Below are 13,384 nucleotides of genomic sequence, written 5' to 3' on the forward strand. Positions count from 1 at the left end.
CGTTTATGTCATGAACAGCCACTATAAGTAGTCGGGAGCTCAGGGGTGCTGTCCTCCAAGCAGGAGATGAGGTGTAGTGTTGCGGAGTAATTTTATTTTGTCCAGAACTGGGAAAGTATGTGTCTCGGGAGACCACCAGTGGAGAACCGGTCCGTTTGTGCAGGAGGTACATTCATCTGGGGTCTGGAGGAGGTGTATAGAGATCCTCTTGCACAACATAGGAGGAGGTTCCCTGCTGAGATGCTGGCCAGGGTGGGTCTTTCTCTCTCTGTGCCGGCCTTTAGTGACATTCCCAAAGGGGGAAGGGGCTTGCACTGCATTCCCACATAAATTTGTTGCCCCCAAAAAGACAAAGAGGAGAATCCATGAGGAAATCTCTGAGATGGAGGGGGGGGGGTGTAATCAAGCATGAAATTCGCCCATGTTCTTTGTGAAGATTTCGCTGCGTAACACAAATACTTTGTATAGCTGCAAATGTGTATAAAGTGTTGTACTGACGGGTGAAATGAGAAAAACCACTTCAGGCAGCTTCCAACATATTGCCATGAAGGGAACACCAACGCAGGCAAACTATATATCCGCTAAAGCGGTTAACTGACTTTTTAGCCAGCAGTGGAAGCCTTCTGGATCCTTCTGGATCTCGTATGAGATAATGGCTCATCTGCCTACATGGCATCAGATCATTTAATTTTAATTTCTCTCGGATTGTTAAAAGAAATGGTCGGAGTAAGTAGTAATATTTCGACAGCGGTATTTTTAGAATAATCGGCATTCTTCAGCCTTACGAATGTCACTGGATGTTGGTGCTGTTTACCTTACAGTAATGCTGCATAGGCACTTTGCACCAGTTGGTGTCTATCAGCTGTCATTGTTAAAGGGGAAGAACAGATCTGTGAATCCCATAAAACTGCCGGTGTGGCTTGTGGGATGGTGCCATGGAAAATCTGCAAGTTTTCAGATTTCTAAACAGGGATGATGATGATTTTATGTTCTATCTACACAGTGCTTTATGCATAAGCTATGAATTGTTACTGTAATGCACCTGCAAGAGTTCGATTTACATGCACTAGGATACGTTAAATAACCGTTCTGTTCATATGCCTCATTGTTTGATTGTAAAAAAAAAAAAAACATTTGTCTTATTACTCGTTAGTACTCTATTGGAGCTGTTAAGTTATAATGACCAGTTATAGTTAGGGAAGATGGCTGCTTAGTAGTCATTGATACCTGCAGAAAAAATGAAAAACCTATATTGGCTCTTTATGTCATTACTGTTGCATTATGGTTACTGTGTAGCGATTGGTTAATGGGAAAGTGGGCATGATGTTTTTAGTTGCATGCTCCTCGTGTCGCAGGTCCTGGGATGGATCCGGAATGGGGAATCGATGCTCCACGCCAGCCTGGTGAGTGCCAGCTCCTTGTCGGAGGCAGAGCAACTGCAGCGGGAGCACGAGCAGTTCCAGCTGGCCATCGAGGTAATACCCCCCCCCCCCCCCCCCCGGAACGTAGGACGGCTGGGCTAATGGCTTCAGTGTGTGGGACAGGGACGAGAGGTGGGGGAGGCAGTGCTGGGCCTGTTTTTGTTTAGTGGTTTTTATTAACCTCTTGGTTTTAGGCCCCGTGTTACGGAGGTGAGCTCACGGGTGACCATGTGCCGGAGTGTTCCGTGTATCTCCCGTTAAACACGAAAGCCTCTGGCGCATTTGCGTCATACGGCCCTATTAAGGCCAACATTCAGGAAAACCACACAGGCCATGTGCTCTCTCTGGGAATCATCCATTCTCTGGAATTCATTTGGATACTTAAAAATGAACCCTTTGTACAGCTTGTATCTAAACTTTACTGATTGGGCATGCAGGATGTAGTAGGAGTTACCTAATGGTCGCCTCTTTCCTTATAGAAGAATACTGTACAGTTTTGGATGCATCTGCAAACCCCTTAGCCTTTGAGTAACAGTACAGTGATTTTAGTTATTGTACTTGTTTATACCAGAAAATACCAAAGACCCCATCCAAGGTGTTCAGACACGGCACTGGTAAATGGTTTTAAAGAGCAATGAACTTCATGTCTGGTTTACTTATTTTATTTTTTTATTTTTGATCAAACTCCATTAACTAACATTTGTCAGAATTGGAATGAGAATTGTATGTTGTGAGTTTTTCACGTATGATTTGACAACAAAATGGGAAATCATTTCATGTCTAGCATTTTTTTTTTATCAGGTTTTATATTGTTAGACAAAAAGATCCTTTGTCTACATTTCAGATAGACAGACCTTTATGTCACATAAAAAATGCTTCTTATGCATTTATGTATTGATTAATTTTTTTGAGTGTAGGGTTGCTATCCTTTAATTAAATTTATAGACAGTTGGAAGCATAAAACATCGAATGGCGGTTTCATTTTTGTGAGTTTATTTTTATTTCGATCTTGGAGGTTTTGAAAACAATAGTTTTAGCTCGGGCCCCGGTTTTTTCTATTGGCCCCTCTGGTGAGTTTAAATGAACTTAAATGCGGGCATAAATCAGGGCTTGGTTTGGCAGGCCGTCAGCGGAGTCTCCCCCTGTGCAGGCTAAATTCTGCAAGATTGAATCAACTTGTAAAAAAGGCTTTCGGAGCACCATAAATCCTGATTTATTTCTTCCTCTGAAACAAAGTTTGACCCAACAAGATCCCAAGCAGGGCAATGTTTTATCTTCAGAGAAAGCCTATGACTCTTGACGGTGACATATATGAAAAGGATGAAGTGTAAAGTTCACGGTATTTAGAATAATAGGTATACTCTCGTGCGTAATAAAAGCTGTATAAATTTTCCCTGCAGGTTTTTATGATGTCATCAAAAGGAGACCGATCCTGTTCATAAGCCATGTGCAACAGTGTTCTTGTCTTTTTTTACCCACAGTAACAAAGTTTCATCTACCCATCCATCCATATTTCACTTATCGAGTACAGGATCGTGGTGTTAGTCTGGATCCCATCCCAGAAAGTACACTCTAGATGGGATACCAGTCCATTGCAGGGCACATGCTTAATCATGCTGTCATATACACATGAAACCACAGTTTGATTTTTTCTTTCCAAAACTAAATAAAAGTTTTATCTTTTATTATTTAAAAAGTACTGCTAGGCTTGATCGCCTTGCCTGTATATTGACCAAGGAAAGGCTCATTCCCTCTGTCCCCTTGTGGGCACGTCTCAAACTCCCCCCCCCCAGTCCCTGTTCCATGCTAACTCGCTGCAGAAGACGCACCAGAGTGCCCTCCAGGTGCAGCAGAAGGCCGAGGCCATGCTTCAGGCGGGTCACTACGACCCGGACGCCATCCGCGGCTGCGCCGAGAAGGTGGCCCTGCACTGGCAGCAGCTCATGCTCAAGATGGAGGACCGGCTCAAGCTGGTCAATGCATCCGTGGCCTTCTACAAGACGTCGGAGCAGGTGAGCCGTGTGCCGCTGCCCCCTAGGGGAGAAAGGAGCCATCAGTCAAATCAAGTCAAAATTAGCTCTGCAGAATGGAGCATCCAGGCTGCTTGCATTAATATTTCAGCTGGATTTCTAAGAACTTTAGTGCTTATGGGATCTCTACATGATTTTCCTGATAATATGCCCTGCAACAGAATTAGAAAAGCTATACCTCCATGTGTTCAGTGTTGTGTTTCCTTGTATGGACATTGCAATAAGATTGGCAGTAAATAATGTTACGAACTGTTGTTTTCTTTGTTTATCTGTGATGAATATGTGATACAACAATCAGTGGCTAGTCAAACAGCTGGTACGTGTGTCCATGTCATGCCATATAGATTGGCTGAAGAGGGTCTTGGTGTTGCTATTGTAGTGGGCTGTCAGAGCTGCTGTCAGGGAGGGGCCTGTGCTGAAGTGACTGTGCGGCTTTTCTCAGGTATGCAGTGTGTTGGAGAGTCTGGAGCAGGAGTACCGGAGGGATGAGGACTGGTGCGGGGGGCACGACAAACTGGGAGCCAACGCAGAGACGGACCACGTCATCCCGCTCATCAGCAAGCACCTAGAGCAGAAGGAAGCCTTCCTTAAAGTACGCCATCTACACCCTGGTCTTCTTTTGACCACGGAACCGGCATAGAAATGTCATATATAAAGAGTCAGAGACATTCAGAGTGCTGGCCCAGGACAGCACATCCCTGGAGTACGTTTGAAGCAGACTCATAGGCCACATGAAAAATGTATGTTAAAGCTAAACTAGCATGGACTATTGAAGTGTGGTTCGCAAAATAAAGTAAATGAACACTTTCCATTTTCATCGATGACAGATTTTTTTTTATCAGTTGCAGCCTCCACACTCACTAACTTTGTTCCACATTCTTGCCTATAGCAGCAGAATACTTCTCGCACCTTGAATGGACAAACGTTACACTGCATATCTGCCAACGGCAGTGAATGATGTGACCATGTACTCAAACCAAAGAAATTAGTACTGCATGGTTTCCTCAGGTAGCGGAGTTTGCTTCCCTTTCATTTGTAGTATCGACAGAGAGTTGAGCGTGACTTGAATGGAAACTCGCTGTACCTCAGGAGGTGGAACACAGCCCCGGTGCCTTAGGGTATATGTCTGAAAGCCCCAAGGGTCGCTCAAGGTCCCTCGAAAGAGTTACATTGCTTTTAATTATAGCTACTCATGTTCTTAACAGTTCAAGGGACTGTCACATAACTATTTTTTTTTTCTGCACTTGTTTGTGTTCGTCTCTCCTTTGTTCTATTTTAAGGGCTCGCCCCCCCCCCCCCTCTGCGAGCCAGGGACACTTCCCCGATTGTGCCGCTCTGTTGTATTTCCCCCCATCCCAGTAACCTTGGCCCACGGCAGCACAACTTGGCTCAAAATAACAGCAGAAGGGCCCAACAAGCCCCTCCCACTGCACAGCTTCATGGTCCCTGGCAGACCTCAGCACATCAGCGCACAGATACAGAGATGGCCCTCCACAGCCTGATCGCTGTGGGATATAAAACACTGCTGATCTACTGACTGTCCATCCACGCACCTTCCAACAGCTTGCCATGAGCTGGCTTGCAGGGGATGCACTGATTGTACCAAATCAAAATGACAGTACTAGTTCACTGGTCTACAGAAAGCCGCTCATTAGCAAACAGGCCACTGTCAGATTTGAGGCAAAGCCAGCTGCATGACCAATGTTTTTACTGTGGTCAGTCTGGCTGGTATGAGTTCTGGAATTTGAACGCTTTCAATGACGTTTGGGGAGGGGGGGGGGGTTGATTTCTTCTCAGGTGGCAGCATGCTTGAACTTCAGGTTCATTCCTGGTGCGGTTTAATAATATAGTTATTTATGTGATTATGACATAGCCTCAGCTCAGGTTGCAGATGCCGTTCAGAAGAATTCCAGGGATACTGTTCCCAGTAGCTGAACTCCAGCTGCATTACATAAGTACTGCTTTATAGGAATGCTCCTGAATGTGCCGTTAACCCTGTGTTGGACAGGCATGCACACTGGCCAGGAGGAACGCAGAGGTCTTCCTGAAGTACATCCATCGGAATAACGTGAGCATGCCAGGAGTGGCGAGCCACACACGGGGACCAGAGCAGCAGGTCAAAGGTCAGTGCTGGCTTTCTTCATCGCTTTCGTGTTCTTGGCTTTCAGAGCGCAACTATATATCATTGTATCTCTCGCAGCTTTGCAGTATTTCACTTTTTTTTCATAAGTAGCAATGAGATGGATAAAATTAGCGTGAGAGAGAATGTGTGGATGCCGCAGTGATGTCTCTGGCTCTCGCAGCCATCCTGAATGAGCTTCTCCAGAGGGAGAACCGAGTCCTGCACTTCTGGACAATGAAGAAGCGCCGGCTCGACCAGTGCCAGCAGTACGTGATGTTCGAGCGCAGCGCCAAACAAGTACGTGCCCTTGGCTCAAACACAGCCCAGAACACCTGCTGCAGAACACAGCCCAGAACACCTACTGCAGAACACAGCCCAGAACACCTACTGCAGAACACAGCCCAGAACACCTACTGCAGAACACAGCCCAGAACACCTACTGCAGAACACAGCTCAGAACTCCTACTGCAGAACACAGCCCAGAACACCTACTGCAGAGCACAGCCCAGAACACCTACTGCAGAACACCTACTGCAAAACATCCCAAAACACCTACTGCAGAACAGCCCAGAACACCTACTGCAGAACACAGCCCAGAACACCTACTGCAGAACACAGCTCAGAACACCTACTGCAGAGCACAGCCCAGAACACCTACTACAGAACACCTACTGCAAAACATCCCAAAACACCTACTGCAGAACAGCCCAGAACACCTACTGCAGAACACAGCCCAGAACACCTACTGCAGAACACCTACTGTAGAACACCTACTGCAGAACACAGCTCAGAACACCTACTGCAGAACACAGCCCAGAACACCTACTGTAGAACACAGCCCAGAACACCTACTGCAGGACACAGCCCAGAACACCTACTGCAGAACACCTACTGCAGAACACCTACTGCAGAACACAGCCCAGAACATCTACTGCAGAATACCTACTGCAGGACACAGCCCTGAACACCTAGTGCAGAACACCTACTGCAGGACACAGCCCAGAACACCTACTGCAGAACACAGCCCAGAACACCTACTGCAGAACACAGCCCAGAACACCTACTGCAGAACACCTACTGCAGGACACAGCCCAGAACACTTACTGCAGGACACAGCCCAGAACACCTACTGCAGAACACAGCCCAGAACACCTACTGCAGAACACAGCCCAGAACACCTACTGTAGAACACCTACTGCAGGACACAGCCCAGAACACCTACTGCAGGACACAGCCCAGAACACCTACTGCAGAACACCTACTGCAGGACACAGCCCAGAACACCTATTGCAGAACACAGCCCAGAACACCAACTGCATATCACAGCCCAGAACACCTACTGCAGAACACCTACTGCAGGACACAGCCCAGAACACCTACTGCAGATCACAGCCCAGAACACCTACTGCAGAACACAGCCCAGAACACCTACTGCAGAACACAGCCCAGAACACCTACTGCAGAGGCACCCATCAGAATTAATTTATAGAGCCTGTAAATAGGCAGATTTAAGTAAAAAAAATAACAAAAAAAATCCCAAAGAGGTGTCATTTAGAAAGTCCACTGTCGCACTGTCGACTTTGAAATTTTACGTTTCCTTAATTTTTAATATTTATCTTTAAATATAAGGTTTTTTCTTATGGACCTAATAAGAACTCTGTCCTCTGTACGTCACATGACTTGGTTGAATCCTCCAGTGGTACACTGCATTAGGGTGTTTAGGTTGCCTGTATTCTGATTTCCATCGCAGGCCTTAGACTGGATTCAGGAAACAGGGGAGTACTACCTCTCCACTCACACCTCTCCCGGGGAGACCTGCGAGAGAACTCAGGAACTTCTGAAAGAGTATGAAGACTTTAGAGTCGCTGCAAAGGTGACGTGCCGTGCGACCGACAACTGTCTGATCAGTCCTAACCTGCAGAGCCTTGCACTGCCCCACATTGTTCTCTGTCCTCTCACATTGGAGGCATGGCGCTAATGTTCAAGCTCAAATCTCAGCCACGCATGTGTGACTGGCAGTGAGAAAAGCTTACATGCCACCATGCAGCAAACCAAGGAGAAAGTGAAACTTCTGATCCAGCTGGCGGACAGCTTCGTGGAGAAGGGTCATGTCCACGTGACAGAGCTGAAGAAGTGGGTCACTACGGTGGACAAATGTTACAGAGACTTCTCCCTGAGGATGGGGAAGTACAGGTCAACACTGGAGACAGCACTGGGAATCTGTTCTGAGGTGAGTCACATTCAGGCTGTAGCCACAAGGTTATAGAAGGAAAGATGAATTCTGAGATTTGTCATAGGTCAACTTAAGTAAAACTTCAGGATGAATTTCAAAGTTTTAATAATCTGAGATTGATGGCTGACTTCAAATTAAGCCAAATTTACTAATTCACATTGAAGTTGCTGGTCATCTTGCCAGGGTGGGTCTTCTTCTAGTGGTCTGCTTCCTCTTCTTATTGCCATGATGGGCTTTTTGTGGTCTGCTTCCTCTTCCTATTGCCATGATGGGCTTTTTGTGGTCTGCTTCCTCTTCCTATTGCCATGATGGGCTTTTTGTGGTCTGCTCCCTCTTCCTATTGCCATGATGGGTTTTTTGTGGTCTGCTTCCTCTTCCTATTGCCATGATGGGCTTTTTGTGGTCTGCTTCCTCTTCCTATTGCCATGATGGGCTTTTTGTGGTCTGCTTCCTCTTCTTATTGCCATGATGGGCTTTTTGTGGTCTGCTTCCTCTTCTTATTGCCATGAAGGGCTTTTTGTGGTCTGCTTCCTCTTCCTATTGCCATGATGGGCTTTTTGTGGTCTGCTTCCTTGGCTAATTTATGAGATGGGCCTTGTTTTTTGAGGCCTGTTTGAGTTGCTGACTTTCCAGTGATTATGTCTGAGCCAAATCTCCGCAAGTCGTTTTTTCAACTTAAAAGAGCTTGATCCTCACATTCACTCAGAGTCAACTCACATCAACTTAACAAGGTCATTTTTTCAAGCCTTCCTAGGGTTGCTATCATCTAAATTATGAGGGTAGTACATCCCATTTACCGATGGTGGTTCTTTGCACTTCCCTGAAAGAATCATGAACGATGATCGATATTTAAACCCTTACAAGAACAGAAAAAGAGAAAATGCCACCTGCCTGATCCGATTGTCCTGTCACCATCTCTTTCTTTCTCTCCTTCTTAGTCACGGAATAGCATCTCACTATTTGAATGACAGCAGTGCAAGAATGTGCTTATAATTGATTTGTATAGTTTGTTTACTTTTCCAATTTGATGCGACACCCTTATTTCATAAATTGGCAAGAATGAAAGGTACATTCCTCATGGTGACACCCATCATTTGTCCCGAATGAATGCTTGTTAAAGTAAAGCATTCTCTTTAGATTTCGGAGGATGAGAAATATATTATGACGAGGCAGATATTAAGTATGTCTGGCCTAAAGGAAGGTGCCTTTGTCACTTTCGCTAAAGTGGGTCCCGTTGTCACTCCCCTTGAAAAATCTGTGAGGTTCTCTGGCCTATATTACTGGCTGCCGGGACAAGGTAGGACAGGAATAGCTCTCACCTTCCCTGTAGCAAGCGTCTGTCAATACACACGGACATTTGGGGGGAAAAGCTTGACTCCGAATTTCGTCTTCTTGTCAGAGACGTGCAGCAACCTGATTACAGTGTACTAACAAAGTTTATAAAATTACCGGGGTAATATGATAGATGGTACTTACCATACAAACTAAAAATGTGGCAGAAAGATATGTATTAAAAATACTAGTTTATTTAGTTAATTTTCCTAAGTGTGGTATCAGATTCCTATGGCCCTGATCAGAATAATGGATGGATGGATGATCCTAGAGTTTCATGTTGCTTATAAGTTCAGAAAGATTTTTTATAGATTTGCCATGTAGTTTTTGTTCTTATGTTTTTATTTACTCAATGACTTCATCCAAGGTGACTTACTACTGAATTTACATCGTGTTCTACAAAGGACAGACTTAAGCTATGAATTTATATGTATCTCTGCACACAGATAAATGTACGTTTAGAAAAATCCTGAGGAGGCCCATTGATTTATGAGTCACGCAGAACACGGCCTTGAGTCTGAGGACACTGGGTGTTGTGTTGCCAGGACAATAAGGATTTGGAGCTGGACATCATCCCCGCCAGCCTGACGGACCCCGAGGTGAAGCTGCGGGACCCAAATCATGAGATCAACGAGGAGAAGAGAAAGTCCGCCAGGAAGAAGGAGTGAGTCAGGAGGTCCCATGTATACCTGCTGAAGGTCCTAAACGATGAATGAGAAAAGACAACATCTTGGTGTTCCATACTAACTAACATGTCCGGCAAACACTTTGTCTGTAGCTTATTTTGGCTAAATTTAACTGTACCACTTGATATTACAATAACATTTATAATCCATTATAAGGTTATAATCAGTTTAAGTAGAAGTTTTGCTTATTTAATCCTTATTTTCATTGTATTATTCTGTTTCTATTCATGCAGGTTCATAATGGCTGAACTTCTCCAAACTGAAAAGGCCTATGTCAGGGACTTGCATGAATGCTTGGAGGTAAAGCAATATTTACTTGGGTCCCTGAAGGGGATCAATAGACAAACAAATGAAGAATTAGTTGTACGTAACAAAGCTTGAACAGGTTCGGAAAGACACACATACTCTGACACACACGCATACAAGACCCAGTGCATGGTGTGAAGGTCAATTTATCTTTGTCTTTTCTCTTGTAGACCTACTTATGGGAGATGACAAGTGGGGTGGAAGAAATCCCGCCTGGAATTGTGAACAAGGAGCATGTCATATTTGGGAATATTCAGGAGATTTATGATTTCCATAGCAAGTATGTGTCATTTCCGTAACTTTTTGAAATCCTTGTCTTTTTAATTGTAGAAAAAACTCTAAACTCAATAACATGTCAATAATATGTATGGAATTATATATATATATAATATACCTAAGCATTATATGTTTAATTTCCTGTAGTTTTATGAATGATATTGTGCTTTACTTGTCTGATTTTCCTCTAGCATCTTTCTGAAAGAGCTGGTGAATTACGAACAGCTACCAGAGGATGTTGGCCACTGTTTTGTCACCTGGGTGAGGTTCTAGAATTTGGGGAACCTGAATGTATTTAAGGCAGAGGCCTTAATTATAAGAACTTACTGTACATGTAAAGATGTGATATTTTGCATGTCTGATGCCGTCTGCAGCTTTGTATCTGATCCACACTCCTGCCATATCTAGTGCTCCTCTCAACATCTTCATTTTCATTTTGTCTGGTCGATAATGGTGTTGCTCCTAGATACATTCAGTAACCACTGTTCAACTATCTCTTAACTTATGCACACACATGCAGACGCAGACACACAGACACACTAACCAGCATGCAGACGCAGACACACAGATACACAAACCAGCATGCAGACGCAAACACACAGACACACTCACAAACCAGCATGCAGACGCAGACACACAGATACACACACAAACCAGCATGCAGACGCAGACACACAGATACACACACAAACCAGCATGCAGACGCAGACACACAGATACACACACAAACCAGCATGCAGACGCAGACACACAGATACACACACAAACCAGCATGCAGACGCAGACACACAGATGCACACACAAACCAGCTTGCAGACGCAGACACACAGATACACACACAAACCAGCATGCAGACGCAGACACACAGATACACACACAAACCAGCATACAGACGTAAGCTTTTCCCTTCCCTCCCTTTCATAGACCACTTTGTTTGACCCTTCATATCTGCGCATGTATACCAGTTATGTTTCCAGTTCAGTGTTTCTTTGTGGTGAAAGAAAAATGGCGAAAAAAGGAGGAAAATAAATGAACAGGGACGATATTAATAATTGTTATTATTGTTATAGCTATTTTTGGTAGCGGTGTGAGCAGTAATACTCCTCAATTATAATTATTATACTTTGTCACTCAGCACACTGAAATGTAAGTATGCAGTGCTGTATTCTATACTGGGCAGAATGCAAACATGTTATTTCAGTATCGCCACTCTAGTTCTATCACTTATTTAGTCACTATTACTTTAATTAATGTTACCACAGCCCCCTTTCCGTTTGGCTGTTTAGATTTTTTTTTATTGTTACTCTTGTGGTTAAGTTGTGCTTTTTCTTCTTCTTAATAATAATAATAATAATAATAATAATAATAATAGTAGTATTTTGTTATTTTCCTCTGAAGCAGCAACTTTACACTTTTTTCCTCCTTTCTTTCCGGTCTTTTCATTTTGTACTAGTGTTACTGTTTACATTTATTTTTATGTTTAATGGTGGCAGTAAAATATTTTGTGCTCAGCAGTCTCATACTTTCCCCCCATCGTCATTATTATTGTTTTTATTTTCATTTTTTACAGTTACAGCACCTCTCAGCACCTCAACCATCACATATATATGCAGTCCTCTATCTCTCTCTCTCCCTCTCTCTCTCTGTCCCCTCCTCTCTCCATCATTCCTTCAATGTTGACTTCACCAGCCCCCCAGTCCCGTTACTTCCCTCAGATTCTAGTTTGCTCCGCTTCCTCCTCTCCCTATTGCCCTGTACTCCTGAGGGGGTGGGTCGTCTGGGGCACTGGGGGTGGGTCTCTGAGCTGGTCTGGGTGGTGGCCCTCCAGTGGCCACTTTCCTGCCTTTATCTCTCCCACTCTGGGTTGGACAAACCCGCATGACCTGCTTTTACTAATGGATCACATCAGTTCAGCACTTTTCTACCACTCAAACAGACTAAAAAGGGAAGAAAACAAACTCCATCCTAGAATGGCGATACCATGATGTGTGGGGTGTGGTCTACCTGGGGTGGGGGTGCTGTCCTGGGGGCTGCCGTACCTCTGCCCCAGGTCTGCTCACCGCGTGCAGTGGGTTCGGCCTGCCTTGGGAGACCAAATTACAACCTTTCCCCAATCAGTCTTCCTTTTCCATTTCCTTTCTTCCTCTGTTCTGTCTTTCCTTTCCTTTTCCAAGATTTGCTGTCACCTTTGTTGTATGCTGCTTGAGCCTCTAATAAAAAAGGAAAATGAAGTAAAAACAACTAACCTAGATTCACTGGGGGGGATTGGGCTGTGATTGGCCAGGCTGCTGGCCAATGATAACTCGTGAATTTTCTGTTGCTTTTTTGTCCGTTCGCAGGCTGATAAATTTCACATGTATGTGACGTACTGTAAAAACAAACCAGATTCCAGCCAACTCATCCTGGAGCATGCTGGGACCTTTTTTGACGTATGTTCGCATTTATTTACTTGCTTTTTTAATTTCTTGTTTCTGCTTTTATTCTGCAAAAAAGACCTATAAATGTCTCAGTATGATGAAAATGTGCAGTAAAAGAAAGCCACAGTGCACTGAAATAACAGACAGATGGAGCCAGAGGGCTTGTTGTAACCACTGCAGAGGTAATCATTCTCCTGCCTGTCCTACATTATGTCCTGTCTGCTTCTGGCAACGCGATTCATGCATTACAGACATCGTGCACTTTGTTCTGCTGCAGTATCATTATAACCACAGGCATCAAGGCCTCAATAATGTCATCCACTCTCTTCAGGAGATCCAGCAGAGACATGGCCTTACCAACTCCATCTCATCCTACCTGATCAAACCGGTGCAGAGGATCACCAAGTATCAACTATTACTCAAGGTGTGGAAGCTGGACTGGAAGAACCTGGGATTTCCGGAAGAAACCCAGGCAGTCTGTGTGGTTGGGGCACACAGTCCTTAAGATGAAAATGATATGGCTTCAGTAACAGACCCAGTGAGATTAATTGGATGCAGTTT

At 44.4% G+C, this 13,384-nt stretch overlaps 1 protein-coding gene across 1 annotated transcript in view; it reads left to right on the forward strand.

The window, feature by feature from the left end:
* Positions 1 to 13,384, forward strand: part of LOC125741311 (kalirin-like) — a 92,550-nt gene that overhangs the window by 33,178 nt on the left and 45,988 nt on the right. Inside the window, 13 exon segments of the mRNA XM_049012726.1 lie at positions 1,356 to 1,475; positions 3,215 to 3,433; positions 3,894 to 4,043; positions 5,460 to 5,574; positions 5,755 to 5,870; positions 7,324 to 7,446; positions 7,621 to 7,803; positions 9,684 to 9,802; positions 10,058 to 10,124; positions 10,301 to 10,410; positions 10,598 to 10,667; positions 12,746 to 12,835; positions 13,155 to 13,247. Of these exon segments, the coding sequence (XP_048868683.1) occupies positions 1,356 to 1,475; positions 3,215 to 3,433; positions 3,894 to 4,043; positions 5,460 to 5,574; positions 5,755 to 5,870; positions 7,324 to 7,446; positions 7,621 to 7,803; positions 9,684 to 9,802; positions 10,058 to 10,124; positions 10,301 to 10,410; positions 10,598 to 10,667; positions 12,746 to 12,835; positions 13,155 to 13,247 (1,575 nt within the window).

The sequence above is a fragment of the Brienomyrus brachyistius genome, chromosome 1 (assembly GCF_023856365.1).
Source record: "Brienomyrus brachyistius isolate T26 chromosome 1, BBRACH_0.4, whole genome shotgun sequence".
Taxonomy (NCBI): Eukaryota; Metazoa; Chordata; class Actinopteri; order Osteoglossiformes; family Mormyridae; genus Brienomyrus; species Brienomyrus brachyistius.